The following is a 16,521-nucleotide window of genomic DNA, read 5'->3' on the forward strand; positions in this document are numbered from 1 at the left end:
ACAGGACTTCTTTCAGGCGAAGCAGGACATGGCTCAAGAAATCAGGTTTCAGACAGGTTTGACTCAAGGTCAATCGGTGTTCTTATTAACACCTTAGGAGGACAACTTTAGTCATCTCTGTTAATTTCCACAAATGAACTCTGAGAGGATGGGAATGTGCCTCTGTTACTGTCTCTGTACCCTTCAGGAAATTGCTTTAATGTTTCATTTCCCCTGACACAGGATCAGAATGAAAAACACAGAACTGTCCGCTCATCGGTCAAACGAGTAGAGCTGAATCATCGGGGCACCATCCCAAACCACACGGCTACCAACCGTCTTCCTGCGGAGCACGTGCTGAACTCTGGGTGATGTCAAAAGTCCATCGACAATCATTTTGATTTACCATTTCTATAAAAATTAAAGAACAATATGCAAGAAAAACATAAAACAAGATTATCCTTGTAAGGCTGACTCTGATAAACCACAATGTGTTTGTTACAAACGAAGAGTTTAGCCAATGATGCCTGAGCTCATTAACGTAGGCTGGTTTTGATATCAAATAAATGCATTCTTAATGAGCATAGAAGACTTATTTTAAAAACATTTAAAAAAAATCTTTCTGACTCCAAACTTTTGAGTAGTATAAATAAGTCAATAAATAAGGGGGAAGGATGATGGGGAGTCAATTACCCTTTCTCTTATTTTTGATACTCTGACATGGAAATGGGCTTCCACAAAAAAATAAAAATAAATAAATAAATAAAATGGACAAGCTGCTGTATTTGTGAAGCTGTATCTGTTGCTCTGCTTACAGAGCTGTCAAACAGGTTGTAATGAAATCCAGTTCAAATCCAATTTATATGCTGGATCATCCTGTTTTTGTGTCTATAGCAGATTTGCACCATTTCAAGGCTGCTTCAGTCACGGCACGCATCTCCTTTCAACATAAAGCCAGTGAGAGCAGGCCGATGTGTCAGCAACTCAGCATGTCTGCTCTGATCCTTGGTATCACTTCAAGTCATACTGACAACTCTCTGCGCTTCAGAGGGCTGTTTATCCAGTCATAAGAGGCGCTTGCCCTCACTGCTGGAGACGATGCATGTCCCTGAACACCCAAAACCACACACTCATGACAGAAGAAAGAATATAAAACACACATGCTGAAATTTTAAGAGAAAATCCCTAATAAAAGTTGATTTTGTTTCAACTTACTAGAGTTAAAGCAGATTTGAGTTCTGTCATCTTCAAGTTTTTTTTTTGTCTGAAATACACTACTCCCTCCAGTGCAGTTTAATGTCATTTTGGTGTATAACCAAGACTAGACATTTCTGCATCAGAATTGATTAAATTGTACAGTTTTACATTCAAAATGCCTGGCCTGAACTTTAACTCCTGCCAACTGACTTGTGTTAATCTGGGACATTTTAATACTTAAAAGGACATTTATTTATCATAATAACTTAAACAGGATACTTAACATTTGCATTTAAATCCTTACTTAGTCCGTGTAGTGAATCCTGCTCTTTCCCTCAGACAGCTGTTTAAGTTAGTAGACCGGGGAGGTTTCATCTGATTATGCTGGAGACATTTCCTTTTTGTCAAAATGACAGTTTCTCCATACAACCTCCAACATACAATGTCACAAATGTTCCTCTCATTCCCTGCATTCTCTGGACTCCCTACCTCCATAACATAGCACTGATCATTTAAGAGTATTTATTTGATAAATAAAGATATGAAAACATAATTAGGCAACACATTTTATGTCAAAATCAGCCATGGGTACAAGCTGAAAACAAGCCTAAAAATATCATGATTTACAAAAATTACATTGGAAAGATTTCCATTTTTCATTCCTTTTAAGGTAAGGAGAGTTGGGTTTATGAGATGTCCCCTGATGCTCTCGTTACTCTGCCGGGTGTTTCAGTCACTAAAGCTTAAGTATAGATCTAAAATAAATCACAGTAAGATCAGTTACATTTCAGCTAATTAATAGTTAAATCAACTACTAATTTTCCATATTAATAAAGACGGAATCTTTTGTACATGGTTTGATCTGAATAACTAACTACACTTTCTGTACATCAGCAGGTGCAATATTGCGTCATTTTTGGTCACACTGAATAACAATTAATTACTGTATTTGTATTATTGTAATGTTAGGTTTAGGGTTGATGTAGATGTAGATAATGAGTTAATAAAACACAATAGCACATTTAATTTATTGTTATTGGGCAATTGGCTGTTTCATGACATGAACCGAGAGAATATAATTTTGTTATAAGACAAAACATTACATGTTACTGGACATTTATAGTTTATTTCTTATTTCTTTCACTGGTCTAATTTACCAGTTTATCTGATCTTGATCTAAAATGATTTGCCTCTAAATTCAGGATCCTAAGAAATATAATATGGAGAGCAATTTGATTAAAATACCCCATGGAAATACACATGAGCCAGCTTTCTGTGACTGTTTGTCTCTGTCAACACACACGCATGAACACACACGCATGAACACACACTTGCACTTGCATTTCCAAATGCACACAAACATTGCCCCAAAGGTAGTCCCAGCTGGCATAGATTCAGGCTGGATAGTGGGCACTAAAAGGTTCAGGGTCCCGTAGCGCCCTCAGCATCCACACACAGTGATTTTTCTGTGGTTGGAAAGAACAACAGTGCCTTTCAGACCAAATATCTTCCTTTACCACTGCCATTCATGTGTAACTCCTTCAGGATGATCCTTCACAATGATCCTAAACACTGTGTACAATCAAAAGCCCTATTTTCAATTCTGAGTAAGATCTGACTGCATAAATACAGTTTCTCACCTTGCTTGGATTGGGGGTGGGCTCAGAGCAAACGCTGTTGATGCTGGGATACACGTCGGACCAGCCTTCCGTAGTGCAGTTCCTGCTAATGATGCCTAAAACAAACAGACATTGCTTTGTTAGCGGCCAGTTTATCAGACTGATTAATGGCAATTTAGACTGACAACCAGCATTAGTGAGTGTTTTGGTAGGTAACACTTCGCAACTGTGCACGTCTCGGAGGGCCCCGAGATATCAGAGAAAACGAAACAAAAATAAGCTAATCAAAAAATTCATCAAGAATAGAGTGATGCTAAATAAAGCATGCCAAGAAATCAAAAGAAATAAACATATTTTGCAAAAATAAAAATAAAAAAGCTTAAAACAAAGCTTACATTTAGTACCACTGCAATTTTTGGCATTATTTTTTATGATAATTAAATACATTTCAACCCTCAGTTACTTTTCTACAATTATATTTTTTAGAGCAAAACTACTGCATATACACTACTGTTCAAAAGTTTGTTTATTAAATTTTTTTAAGAATTAAATTATTCAGCAAGGATGCATTACATTGATTCAAACTGACAGTAAATACATTTACAAAAGATTTTAATTCTTTAATTCTAAATAAATTCTGTTTGATGATTTCTTAAGAATCTTATGACACTGAAGACTTGTGTAATGACTGCTGAAATGTAAAATATATTTAAATAGAAAACAGCTCCTTAAAATGTAATATTTCACATTAATACTGTATTTACTGTATTTTTGATCAAATAAATGTAACCTTAATGTATATTTTATTAGCATTTTAAATTAAATTCAAGGCAGTAAAAACAAATGTTGTTTACACTGAAAAGTATATATTCAGCATAGTAATATCATTTTTTTTTTCAAGTTATGTTAATGAGAAAACAAGTATGAGATGGGTCATAATGAGAATCAGGGGTTTGAATGTACTGTACACTGCATACACCATGCAAAATTCTTAATGGTTCTAAAAATAGGCTTTAAGTAGAATTTCTAATATTTTCCCTTTTGATTAGTGAAGAGACTCTTTTTTTTTTGCCTTTTCTTTAGGTGGGATTTCTAGCTACATGGGTTGCACTCACTCATTATACTTGTAAATCCATATGGCACCGGTGATAATGGAATAGCATTGTACATCAATGATGCATTCAGTCAAGGCTGAGAAAATTTGCAATTATGAAAAAACTGAAGTGTGAAATAAAAGCTTTATGGATTATCCATCTATTATAAAAGCTAATATATTTTATATTTTTTATTCCATGGCAGAAACCAAAGAACAGAATTGTCTCCGAATTTATATATAATAATTCATTTTTTGTTCTCATAATTGCAAGAAAATAAAAGTCAGAATTGTGAGATAAAAAAATCTAAATGACCTTATTTATTTATTTATGCATCTATTTATTGATTTATTTTTTCCTTTTTGTGGGAAACAAGCTTATATATAATATATTTTAGTATTAAATATTCTGGTTCATTTTTTTTCCCCCAGAAAGGAAAAAATAGCCTCAGTTTTAATGAGCATTAAATTATTTAATAAAAAATATTAAAAAAAAAATAATAATTAAAACTAACACATAGAAATCTAACACACTTTGGACTTGATTGAGTAGAACACTGACCTACAAAACAAAAAGAAGATAATTCTGTATATTTCCTAAAACCAATACTTTGTGATGTGAAAAAAAAACCCACTTCAGTTCAGCTACTTCTAATGTGTAACTCAGAGCTTCTCGTGACATGAGTATGTTCTATGTATATTTTAGGACTCAGAAGAAAGCAGAATGTATATTTAATGGCATTTCATCGGGCCAGATATGAGGGTGAGCACAACTACATCACTTTGCTAGAGAGAGAGAATGTAAACTCCCCTGACATGTATCAACATGGAGATTTATTTTTGTCCGTGTCCAGCCTGAAACAAATCCCCCAAATACACACCCACACATGTTCACACACACCCAGCCATGCAGATCAGAACATACACATGTGCATACAGACACTCAAACACACACAAGCCTAACAAAAGAGACTGTCTGTACAAACAGACAGATTCAGGCTTTATAAAAGTGCTAACTGACCCATCATTGAAATCCTGGAGCACCTTATTCGTCCTATTCACAGGGATCTGCTAATGTACGTCATCATGTGAGCTCTTATCTTGAATTGAAATTGTCAGAGCGGTAATCAAACATGCATTTGTCCACGAGCATAAGTGCTCTGCGGAAACACAATGCGGGACTGCTTTGCTGCTTCTGACTGCCATTCAGGAACACAAAAGCAAAGGCACAGAGGTTTGTGCTGCACAAGCCTGAGAGACAGCTACTTTCCATTCTGTGGATGGCACATCAGTCCAAAACCTTCACGTCTAACATGACATTAGCAACAATGACAGAAAGAAGGCCATACGTGGTCATTTTTTAGATCCTCCAGAGGGCTACCATACAGAAGGCAGGTGTATCGCAGTAATGAAATCCAGTTTTTTTTGTTTCTTTGATGCAAAGGACCCCTAAATTTGACAATTATGTTAAAATAGAAAACATTTTTTTAATTGTACTAATATTTCACAATATTACATTTTCTAATCAAATGGATAATCATTGGACCGTTATACTTATCAAGTTTATTATTATCTATATTATTGTTTTTATTAATATTTTAAAGTAACATTTTAGTAATTTAGTTTACCTTTTAGATTATCTTTTGTGTTTTATAATTTTTTTTCAGTTTTCATTTAATTTAATTTCAGTGGTACTTTAGTATATCAAGATAAACACAATGAAAATGAGAAATGAAGGTTTTTTATATATTATTTTTGGTTACCATTATCAAAAAAGTACCAAAAATAAATTTCAGGTAACAACTATTTTATGGTTTTCGTTAATTTTATATTACTATTTGTTATAATTTGTTTAAAGAATAATTTTTTAATGTTTTTGTCTTTATTAGTACACACTGGAGCACATCTGCTCTAATTATTATACATGAATAAACAATGTCTATAGAATTTTTTTTTATATAAATAAATATTTCACAATAAATATGCCTTACAGTATTAAGATAAAGTTGAAAGTGGAAAAGTATTTATTTACTTATTAATTTCATATTCTTCATCTCTGTAAGTAAATGTATACTTTTCCCACAAAACATGCTAATTTCTCTTAATACAGTTAAAAGCTACTTCTAAAATAATTGTGATTCATTTTGGAATCCATTTTAGGTTTACACACACACACACACACACACACACAAACAGACACACATATACTATATAAACACACACCACATACTTTCTTCCTCTAAAACTGGACCCTGGATGTAATATACATGAGCTCAGCTGAGGAAGAGGAGAGGGAGGCTGAAGCATTTACTGCCCACACAACCCCTAAAACACCTGAATCTACCTCGTACAATGAGAACAAGTTATACATACTGTTGAGAAAGTGCAATGCATTGCTTTTTGAGAGCTACTTTAGGGAAAAAAACAGCAGATAATATCTGGGGAAACAGCTAATGGAGCATAAATGATGCTGATGACAGTGATTCATTTAAAAAAGTTCAGCCATACATTAGAAAGCTCGATTGGAAATGATAATCGTATTCTATAAAACCATAAGTCAGCATGTGTTTCCAGATGTTCTGGGATAATTTGGCTCCTTAACTGTGTGGATATCCAGCGGCACCATGTGTTCATGTGTTCCTGCATGACCTCTCAGAGCCAGCAGGTTAGAAGGCTCACAAGGACTGAAAATAGCCTGATTGGGGAATCAGGGCTGTATGTACTGCCACACTCTGCAGCTTGACAGACAACTTCTCTGTAGGGAAGAAAGGGTGTGCTGGTTCTGTGCCATCGGCTCGGGTCCACGGGTCAATGAGCATGTCCGAGCAGAAGGGGAAAGACATGATTCACTCACTCCAGCCTTCAGTTTACTCCCTTCCTCATTAATTTACTCACACTCACATACTGTATGCATGCTCACAATCAACACAGTTCACACTATTTATTTACAAAAGCTGGACTTATAACTTTTGAGCACATGTGAGCAGAACTAATCAACTTCATGAAATTGGGCTTTATAGCTTTATAAGTTTAGGTTTGTATCAGGTGAAACCCTTTGAAGAACATCTAGGCATCTGTTGGTTAAGGAAAGCCCTCTAAAGGAACTTACAAAATGTAACCTATAAGTTCTTGAAAGACTGTCAACCATTTATCAGATTTGACAATTATTAAAATATGAAGTATCTTAAAAAGAGCAATTAGTGGTTCCCCAGATGCTTCTGAGTGTGTGACAACCATTCATTTTTTCATTTAGCATGAAATTAGACGATTTTTGTTCTCAGCATCCAGTTAAGATGGATAAATGACAGTTTGTAGATATTAAAGTAAAATGTACCATCTCTGGTGAACAAATTTTTTAGGGCAGCAGGGCAAGTATTGACCACCACCTCCCCGATATCTGCATGGTGCCAGCAAGAGATATTGTCCCAGATCCCCCTGCAACCTGTAAGGAGGTAGAACCAGAAAACAATATAAAAGCTCAACACATTTGGATCTTAAAATGTGCTGAAATAGCAGAACTTTCAGTAATATTACTATAGCAATGCACGTGAGAAACTTGACATGTGTTTGACAGGAACCTGGGAAAATGTTTAGTTTAGGATAAGATACGCATCCATTGACTAATGTTCTTGAGAGTCTTTCTGCTTTATGTGTTAAGTGTATTTAAATATGTTTTCCCTTTTAAGCCAAGCCTACAAATATTACTCAAATTAGCCTTTCAGTTAGCATAGGCTAGATACCACAGTACAACCAAAAAAAAAAAAAAAGGGGGGAAAGTAACTGGATGACATGAGACTGGCCCACAGGGACAGGACACATTCCAGCATTTATGGTTAGATGAGTGTGTTGTGAAGATCTGGACATAAATAGAAAGATGGTCAAAGAGGTTTGATGATGACATCACACCACCATACATCATCATCTACAACTCTCTCAGAAACATCACAGCAAAGAGGGCATGCCGTTCTTTATGAAGGCCTACTGAAAGAATAATTGACCTAAAAATGTACAATTTGGCATTACTACATAATTTGTAGTATTCATAATTTATCATTTACTCACCATCATGTGGTTCCAAATCTATATGATGTTTTTCTTTTGTGGAATACTCTATATAGTACATTTGGATTTGGAATATTATTCACGAGTCACATTTCTCGCTTTTATTAAACATTTATGGTGCTTTTTGGATCTTGAGAGGCCAGTCGCCCATTCCCAGTTTGTAAATGGAGAAGTAAATAAATAAAATATTTTATATTATACACTACTGTTCAAAAGTTTGGGGTCAGAGCCAAAGCCAATTTTATCTTTTGTATTCCAAAGAAGAAGAAAAAGTCACACAGGTTTGGAATGTCACAAGGGCAAGTAAATAATGACAGCATTTTAATTTTTGGGAACTATTCCTTTAAACAGCTGCTTCTTCTCTGAAACAGCCGGCTGTTTTGAGAGAAAATAAGGAATCTAAACAAAGAGAAAATATGCCACTCTTCAAGCATTGTTTAATACACAGTAAACATTGCCTCTGATTGGTCAGTGCTCAGTCCACTATGTCCTTTTATGAATCATCATTAATGTGGGATACATTAAGTGGTCCAAACTGCTTTTTTGCAGTCATCTCCAGAGGGATTTGTAACTCATTTCGCCAAGTCGTGTGTGTATTTACTGCCAAATAATTACCATTAATTGGAACATCTGTCCACTGATGGACACCATACAACTGTCAAAAAGGCAAACACAAGCAAAGCAAGGTCATTCCCACACTTAAGATTTTAATCCGAAGTGGAAGCAAAGCATAAAGAACAATACACTTCAAAAGTTTAAAAATAAAGAAAAGATTTTGGATCTATGCCTGCATATTGATAGTGTGTTTGGCTTCTTCTTTTAAATGTAGTTGTTTAATATTAGTATTGTCAGATAAATAAACAAATGCTGAAGCTGGTCCCCCATGGTTATTGACTGCTGGCCAATGACCAGCGATGATATGAGCTGAGAAAAAGCAGAACATTTTCAAACACAGTCCTTTGAAACACAGGCATCAGTAACACTGAGTCATCTCTGAAACATCTGGGTTTTTAAAAGCTTCAATGTAGGATATGCATGCTCTCATCATAAAACTATGAGTACCTTTATACCATTAAAAAGTGATATATCTTCTGTTACTTCATCCAGGCTCACTTAAATCAATTTTGTTTGGCTAGATCACTTTATGAAGTACAAAAACACATACAAAAGTTTGAGGTCTTTAAGATTTCTCTTTGAAATAAATTAATACTTTTATTCAGCTAGGATATATTAAACTGATCAAAAGAGGCAATAAAGGCTTTTATAATGTAACAAAAAAAAAAGTATTTCAAAAAATACTCTTCATTTGAATATATATTCGTCATAGAATCCTGAAAAAAAGTATAACAGGCTCCACACAAATATTAAGTGGCACAACTGTTTTCAACATTGCTAAGAATAAGAAAACTTTCTTAAGAACCAAATCAGCATATTTCTGAAAAAGCATGTGATTCTGAAGACTGGAGTAGTAGATTCTAAAAATTCAGATTTGCCATCACAGGAATACATTTTAAAATAGAAAATGTTATTATAGTACAGTATTACTGTTTTTACTGTGTTTGTAAAATGAGAGACATGAGAGACTTCTTACAAAAACACTAAAAAAAGTTATTATGAGATGAAGTTTAAAATAAGAAAGTCAAGAAATAATGTCACAATTGTGAGACATAAAACTATTCAAAAATGAAAATGGGCTTCTACATGTGGGTCATGTCCATTCCACACAAATTTTAATATAAAATTCAACATTGACCTTAAAATCTGGAGCCAAAAGCTACTCAACCACTATCATCCAACAGTAAATGTGATTCTACATCTGCCAGAGCAAACGCTGCATGCCAACAGAAAAACAATGAGACATTAACTAATTATGTAGGACAAACATTGTGGCTAGAGCTCATTCACATTTCTTTCACTGTACTGTTTATGGGGAACATGACACAAATACACACAACACTTCACATCTTTCAAAGATTGCCGACTGAAATGCTGTTTCACATTCTGGCCATTCAAAATACTGTACAGAACAGACACTGTAAGTGGATTTAGAAGGTGATATACTGTGCGTGTGCACTCACACGTGAACTAATACAGTACCTTTAGTGTGTGGAGGCAGCCCATCTGCCAGCAAGCCCAAACATTCCTTCTCAGCCATCTGCAGCTCATACAGAAAGTGACAGTGTGCATGTCTCCCGCTGACCTTAGGGGGCAAAGGAAAGAAAATCAGCCGTGTGATCTCAATGCTACTGCCTGCCAAGAAGTAACAAACAAAAAAAAGTCTCAGTCAGTGTTTTTCAATATAATTGATTTTTAAACAATATTTTTATTGTCCATTTTTGCTCAATCTCAGGGCCATCCTTCATCAGAACAGATTTAAAATGTAGGATTAAATCAATTGCATCCAATGGATCCTCTGCAGTGAATGGGTGCCGTCAGAATGATAAAAACAGCACAATAATCTACAAGTAATCCACATCGCTCCAGACTGCCGATTAATGTCTTGGGAAGCAAAAGGCTATACATATGTTTGTGAGAAACAAATCCAAGGAGCTTTGATTTGAAACAGTCGCTTCTGGCTAAAGTAAGAGTCTATAATCAATAATAACGCTTCCTCCAGTGAAAAACTCCCCCTTTGATGTCCTACAACATCCACACAACATATTTGTCTGAAACTGGTTTAGACTGTGTGTACTTTTAAACAGTACTTGACCCAAGCATATTTCTCTCCTGAATCAGACAAGACGACTGTCACAGGACAGCAATATTATATACAGAAGACTCAACTTAGCCAGAAACAACAGTTTTAAGTACCAAAACAAATAATTGATAAGGTAAAAATTATAAATTTGTTCATCACAAACACATAGTGTTTGGAATCGTGTGGATTGCTTATGTTATACTGTGATGATTTTCTCAGCTGTTTGGACTCTCATTCTGACGGCACCCATTCACTGCACAAGATTCTATGGTGAAGAAGTGATGTAATGATAAATTTCACCAAATCATTTCCAATGAATAAACAAACTCATCTTGCTTTATAAATGTGGGGGAAAATAATACAGAATCATTCCGAAAATACAGGCTGTTTGAAAATAAAACGTAGATTTTTAAAAATGTAAAATATGAGCATTCTGTTTGACGTAAAAGAGTTAGAACATGTATTTAAAAATGATTTAGACATATTTAAACCCAAATGTTTTTAATGCAAGGTCACCGTCTTATCTATGTGTTTGCAAGCTGTTAGTCACTTTGGCTTCGGGTTTTTCCAAGCGAGCAGCACACAGACAAATCAGCCCCAGATCAGAAGAGGACATAAGCCTACACTTTTAGTCTGTCATTGCTCATCTCTTTCAAAATCTTGAGCTACATCTTTGACGAGAGCGGGGCTTTCTTCCCTATATATCACAGCTAGTAAGATAACCACATACTCTAATGGTATGAGTTATTGTATAAAGATTATTCTGGATCATTACTGTCAGGGCAAATGCATGCTGGCTGAGAGCAATTACAGCCAAGTCGAAAACACATTTGACATTCTCACCAGGTTTTAGTTTTTTCATCGATTTCTCAGCTTCCACTGAGAAAGAATGGATTCAATATGTGGATCACCAAAACTCTGAATCCAAACATCTCAGCACTACTAAAAATATCCAAATGAGCTCCTTTTGCATATCTTATTTGAATGACATTTGTGAGGACAGTGCATCACATGTATCAGGGCTGATAAGTCTGTTGTCCCAGTTTAGCAGCCGGTCACCCAGGCACATTTCTGACTCATCTTTCTGCTTCATGGGAATTGACATGTTTTTCAGAAATAATTTGTTGGGAAAACAAATGGAGACTTTGCAGTTGAAAGGGGAGAATCTGGTGCAATAAACATGTAAAACAGCTGCACCTGAGAGTGGCGCTTTCTAAAAGCAAACTAAGTGATGAGGATGCAAGTAACTAAAATGTCAAAATGAGATAATCAGAGCTCTAAAAGTTGTTTCAAATAAATATCGTTAACATTTCTGTGAACAAGTCACAAAGTCGCAAAAAAAGTAAAATCTTCATGGAACATGATCTTTACTTAATGTCCTAAAAAAATTGACATAAAAGAAAAATCAATCATTTTTGACCCTTACAGTGCGACGAAGTAGCCATAATATTAAGAGTCACATTTAGAGTGGCAGCATGTCCAGTGCATTTAAATCTTTTTTTTTAACAAAGATGTCACTCAGTCACCCTATTTTGTTTGCAATATCCTTTTGCATCCTTCTTTAGAGCTGTGCATGTGACACAGTTTCCTGCTCGCTCATGCTTAAACCCCACAAGAGCAACTGCCAACAAACTCATTTCCATGCTTTTTTTTTTTTTAAGACTACAAATTTATTTGAAGGTTATGGGGAAAATTTACTTACAATGAAAAGTCGTTACTAATCTTTTATTTTCACTGGAAACAATGACAAAGCACAGCACAGACAGCATCTGGTTACACTGGATTGCGGGTGGTTAGTACATAAAACATGGTTTTGCTCTGAAATGCCACACACAAAAGCGGTGTGACTGTTGAAGTTTAATGATTGCCGATGTGTTTCTGCGCTAATCTGTTTCTCTTCTGACACAGTCAAGATGACTTAAGCTGCATGAGGCGAATCTGGATTCTGGCAGACCTTTACAGAACTGAAGTGGGTCAGCTGGAAAGCATGAAACTTCGCAAATGTCATCATCTGATTATCTGAGAATGTGTGGTCTCGTGTTTATGGTGAAAAGCAGTTGTGCAACTGTTTTCTAGTTTGCAAGCCAACTTTCCATTTCTCACACAACAACATAAAGCATCGCTTTAAAAGTAATTTAAAACTATCAAAATGACAATAAGAAATGCATTTCAAGGTCAACAGCGTTCTGAGATTTTGTTGGTTTGTTTAAAAAGTTGTGCAACACACGAAAAGCTGTGTTATTACTATCATAAACAATGCAGAAATTCTTTTTTTATTATTATTACTCACAGTATTTAGTAGAAAAGACCTAATGGAATATTGTTTTTGTCGTTTCAAACCCTAGTTTTTATCAAAAGAATAACACATAGGCTACCTTTTACATTTATGTTGTTTCACGAATCATTCTGTGCTTTATAATTAATTAATTTATATTAAAAAAATAAAAAAAAACTTCCATGAGTGCTCAAAGTATTGAGTGGAAAAAGATCTTCTGGATTATTGTCATTTTTGTACAGCATAGGAGGTTGGGATTTGTTTTAGAGAAAAAAAAAAAAAAAAACTAAAACATTGTATTTTTCAGGTCCACAAAAGCCTGTCACAGAAATATGATACAATACCATCATACCACAGGAGGACAAGGAGTAGCAAAATAAAAAATGGCATTAAATGTTGCTGTATGAAATTGGTCAGGGATTGAATGGATTGAATTTTAATAGAGCACAACCACACATAACTTCCTCTCGGAGCTTTGATGGGATCTCTGTGTAATGTAATATGTCTTCAGTATCTGATGATACCTCTTGATCCATGAATTGAAAACCTAGTTTTATGGATGCAATCATAAGGATTTTTGGGAGCAGAAATTCCATGAGTTTTACAAATCCCTGTAAATAAAATAAAAAAAGTGGTATAACAAGAACATTTTATTTTATATAAATATGAGAAATGCTGCACACAGAACAATTATGTTTGAGTGCATTCTCAATTCTCATCCAAGTCCTCTTTTTGCATAAACCCTGAAGAAGACAAATTACACAGATATGAACTACATTTGAACAATTCTCCAGCATTCTAACATTAAGTAAGTGTGTTACATGGTGTATATGTGGCTCTGGGGATGCAGCCATATGGACAGTGTGTTGCACTTTAATTAAGGTCATAAAGAAATGTTTGATTATCTACAAGATAAGTAACTGAATAATGGACTTTCGAATAGATAAGCTTTGTCTTACTTAAAACGAGATTAACAGCAATGGCTTGTAAACCTTATATAACTTTATTTGTGGTGCATCAATTTTCCTGCATCTAAACAATTTATCTTTGACCTTGGTTTTTAACCTGCTTTTTTGACCAGTAACTTTTTTCAGAAAAAAACTCTAACCAGCCTTAAAACAACATAAATCAACCTTAGAAGTAAAATTGCATGAGACTTGTTTTCAGAGAACATTTCTTAAATATTAGATACTTTTCACTTGTTTAAAGCATAAACAACACTAAATTATTTTTATTTGCTCATTTGTATTATCTAATAACCATTCTGTTTCATGCATGAGATATTACGACTTGTTTTTAGAGACTGTACTATGAATATTTGGTTGTTCTTGTGACCGTTTAGTCCATTAGGAGATCAATGTTGATAGTACTTTTAAAGTATTTTTGCATGCATTTTAAAATATTTAAGGAAAATAATTCAAATTTCAGCTGAGCAAAAAAGCATATAGGTTTTTATTTGTCTGCAAGCCACCAGTTTTATACTCCACAGAAAGAAATTGAGTAGCTTGTGCCCCGTTGAGTCTTTTTGTGAGAACCCTTTGGGCGAAACACCTGAATCACCACAGAGACATTGTCTAGAATAGCCCTGACCCAGTTCTAACACTGTGTTATGTCTCTTTTTAATATATTTGAGAGACTCATTTAAATTGTAATTTAATCTGAAACTGTTTAAGAGTGGACAGCACAACAGAACTGAAAGCTAAGAGGTTGTTGCAAAGTGAAGATCAATAAACCAAATGTAAAAAAAGAAAAGAAAAAGAAACTGTGGTTACCTTAGATTGGACATAAAATTCAGATTTTTTCAGAATGTACCTTCAGAATGTACCTGACCTTCTGTGACAACATTCCCCAATAACGTGGATGTCGTAATAGGGTTTGTTGTCACAACTTATCCTGACATTAAACAGCCAATTTTATGCTTTTTAAAAAGTAAAGCAATTACAAAGCACAAAATGATTCACAAAAATATAAAAGTTAGCCTATGTGCTATTCTTCTGATAGTCGCTGGTTTTGACATAATTTCTAGCTAGACCAGGTTGGTCATTTAGAGTTAGCAGATTTCAATGATAGATCAGCAGAGCTAAGATCAACCTGGCAAACTGTGGCTACTGTAAGCTGAAATGAGATGACTTCCATGATTTTTATAGCAGGAAGCTGCTTGATAAAGCTTTTCAATTCCTTAAAAAACATTTGAAATGTAACTCCTATTTGTGTAATTCATAAATTGATACTATAAGTATAATATAAATAAGTGACAACTTTACATGACCTTTGTTAAAAACACTGAAGACAGAGTTCATTCATTTCATTATACAGTTGATACCTCGAACATGCAAGCATGGTTTTAGTGTCAACTTATTTACCTAACAGCTATGGCTAAAATATAGTAGTTTGGAGGATACTGTATTGGTTAAACGTTTTGATCTAGGTTTAAAACCAATATACAAAACCAAAAGTTGAGAAAACTCGCATTTGTAGTGTTTGGACTTTACACTAAAATTTCATATTTACTGAAACACGGCCCTTATGAAAACACATCGCCCGTATTGACAGCTGAATGCACGCACCTGAGGCTGAGTAACTCAAAAATACCGGCGCAGGTAGGGTCGTTACTTACCGCGTGCGCGTGCCAAACTACGAGGAAAGCCAAACAGTTGTTTACGAGGTTCATCTTCATTTCTTACTGGTTTCATAAATAATATCTCTCTTTAGCGTAAGTTCCGAGCAGTCCTCAGCATCAAGAGCGAGAAGTCAACACAAACCACTTGCGCCGAGATGTCCGCTGAATACACTTCTGAGCGCGCCAAATCCATGTGCAGTGTGCAGGCGGGCTGCGCGCGCGAGCGAGCGCGTGCGCCCGCTGAGTGGAGGCTGTTGGTTCTGTTCCTCCTCCTTTAGATCTTTAGATGAGCCTTATGCACACATATTACACTGCCAGCACTTGGACAGATGTTTAACTGGCATTCATTTCAAACACTTTGAGTGTTTATCTGATTTTGGGTCACTCAAATTGGGGCTGAATCAAATTGGGGCTGAATAATTTTTGTTTTATTACAGTGTATGAATTGAACACTGATGGACCATTAATTTGGACCTGATTGTTTGGAACAGCTATATCTGTTTTTTTAAAGATCTACAGAAATATTTACTGGAGTAAAAAGTGTGACAAACCAGCCCTGGTTGTCACACTTTTTACTCCAGTAAATATTTCTCAGAGTAGATTTAGTTTGAAAGTCGGTCTCTGTGTAGACACATACTCTAATCATTGGCTACACAAAAGTGTTTTGTCCACAGCCCAGGACAAAACACAGAGGTCACTGAACACATTTTGACCTTTATAGACAACATGCCCCAGTTTAGGTAGTCCCAATCGAACCTGCCTTTTAACAGCCTTTAATGGCTTTTCAGCAACATTTAAACAGTAAAACAGTCATGTAAAATAATTAATGACACAGCAAAATGTACACAAATATTAAAAACATTATTATTATTTTTTTTGGCCACTACATATTGTAGGGTATATAATGAATTTATACCAAAACAAGTGATGAATTGCCTCAACTTGAATGAATTGCCTCTGTAATGGCACAAGGACAGA

At 35.1% G+C, this 16,521-nt stretch overlaps 1 protein-coding gene across 1 annotated transcript in view; it reads right to left on the minus strand.

Annotated features, from left to right (window-relative positions):
• Positions 1 to 15,769, minus strand: part of LOC113066148 (vasoactive intestinal polypeptide receptor 2-like) — a 28,121-nt gene extending 12,352 nt beyond the window's left edge. The window contains exons 1-4 of the mRNA XM_026237839.1: positions 15,541 to 15,769; positions 10,048 to 10,150; positions 7,223 to 7,330; positions 2,817 to 2,911 (exon numbers count right to left, since the gene is read on the minus strand). Coding sequence (XP_026093624.1) covers positions 2,817 to 2,911; positions 7,223 to 7,330; positions 10,048 to 10,150; positions 15,541 to 15,600 — 366 coding nt within the window. The 5' untranslated portion in view covers positions 15,601 to 15,769. The remainder of the gene's footprint in view (positions 1 to 2,816; positions 2,912 to 7,222; positions 7,331 to 10,047; positions 10,151 to 15,540) is intronic.
• Positions 15,770 to 16,521: the final 752 nt, after the last annotated feature.

This window comes from Carassius auratus, chromosome 49 (assembly GCF_003368295.1).
Source record: "Carassius auratus strain Wakin chromosome 49, ASM336829v1, whole genome shotgun sequence".
Taxonomy (NCBI): Eukaryota; Metazoa; Chordata; class Actinopteri; order Cypriniformes; family Cyprinidae; genus Carassius; species Carassius auratus.